At 69.6% G+C, this 257-nt stretch overlaps 1 protein-coding gene across 1 annotated transcript in view; it reads left to right on the top strand.

Annotated features, from left to right (window-relative positions):
• Positions 1 to 4: 4 nt before the first annotated feature.
• Positions 5 to 257, top strand: part of GNB2L1 (guanine nucleotide binding protein (G protein), beta polypeptide 2-like 1) — a gene marked incomplete at its 5' end in the record, with an annotated part of 3741 nt that continues 3488 nt past the window's right edge. Inside the window, one exon of the mRNA XM_010293249.1 lies at positions 5 to 77. Within this exon, the coding sequence (XP_010291551.1) occupies positions 5 to 77 (73 nt within the window). The remainder of the gene's footprint in view (positions 78 to 257) is intronic.

The raw sequence follows: 257 nt of genomic DNA, 5'->3' as shown, positions 1-257 counted from the left end.
GAAGGGCCACAACGGCTGGGTCACCCAGATCGCCACCACGCCGCAGTTCCCGGACATGATTCTCTCTGCCTCGCGCGGTGAGGGCCGCACCCCGGCGGGTGATATCAGGAAGAGACCATCGGCCCGGGGCGGGGGGGACCGTTGGCCTGGTTGAGGACAGGAGCAGGGAGAGACCATAGCTCGAGGGGGAACCATGAGCCCGGAGGGGAGAGGGGCAGGGAAGGCCGTGGGACCCGGGAGGAGCGCGGGGAGACCCA

This window comes from Phaethon lepturus, unplaced genomic scaffold (genome assembly GCF_000687285.1).
Source record: "Phaethon lepturus isolate BGI_N335 unplaced genomic scaffold, ASM68728v1 scaffold40568, whole genome shotgun sequence".
NCBI lineage: Eukaryota > Metazoa > Chordata > Aves > Phaethontiformes > Phaethontidae > Phaethon > Phaethon lepturus.
The sequence above is the reverse complement of the archived record's forward strand: the minus strand, read 5'-3'. Positions and strand labels throughout refer to the sequence as shown.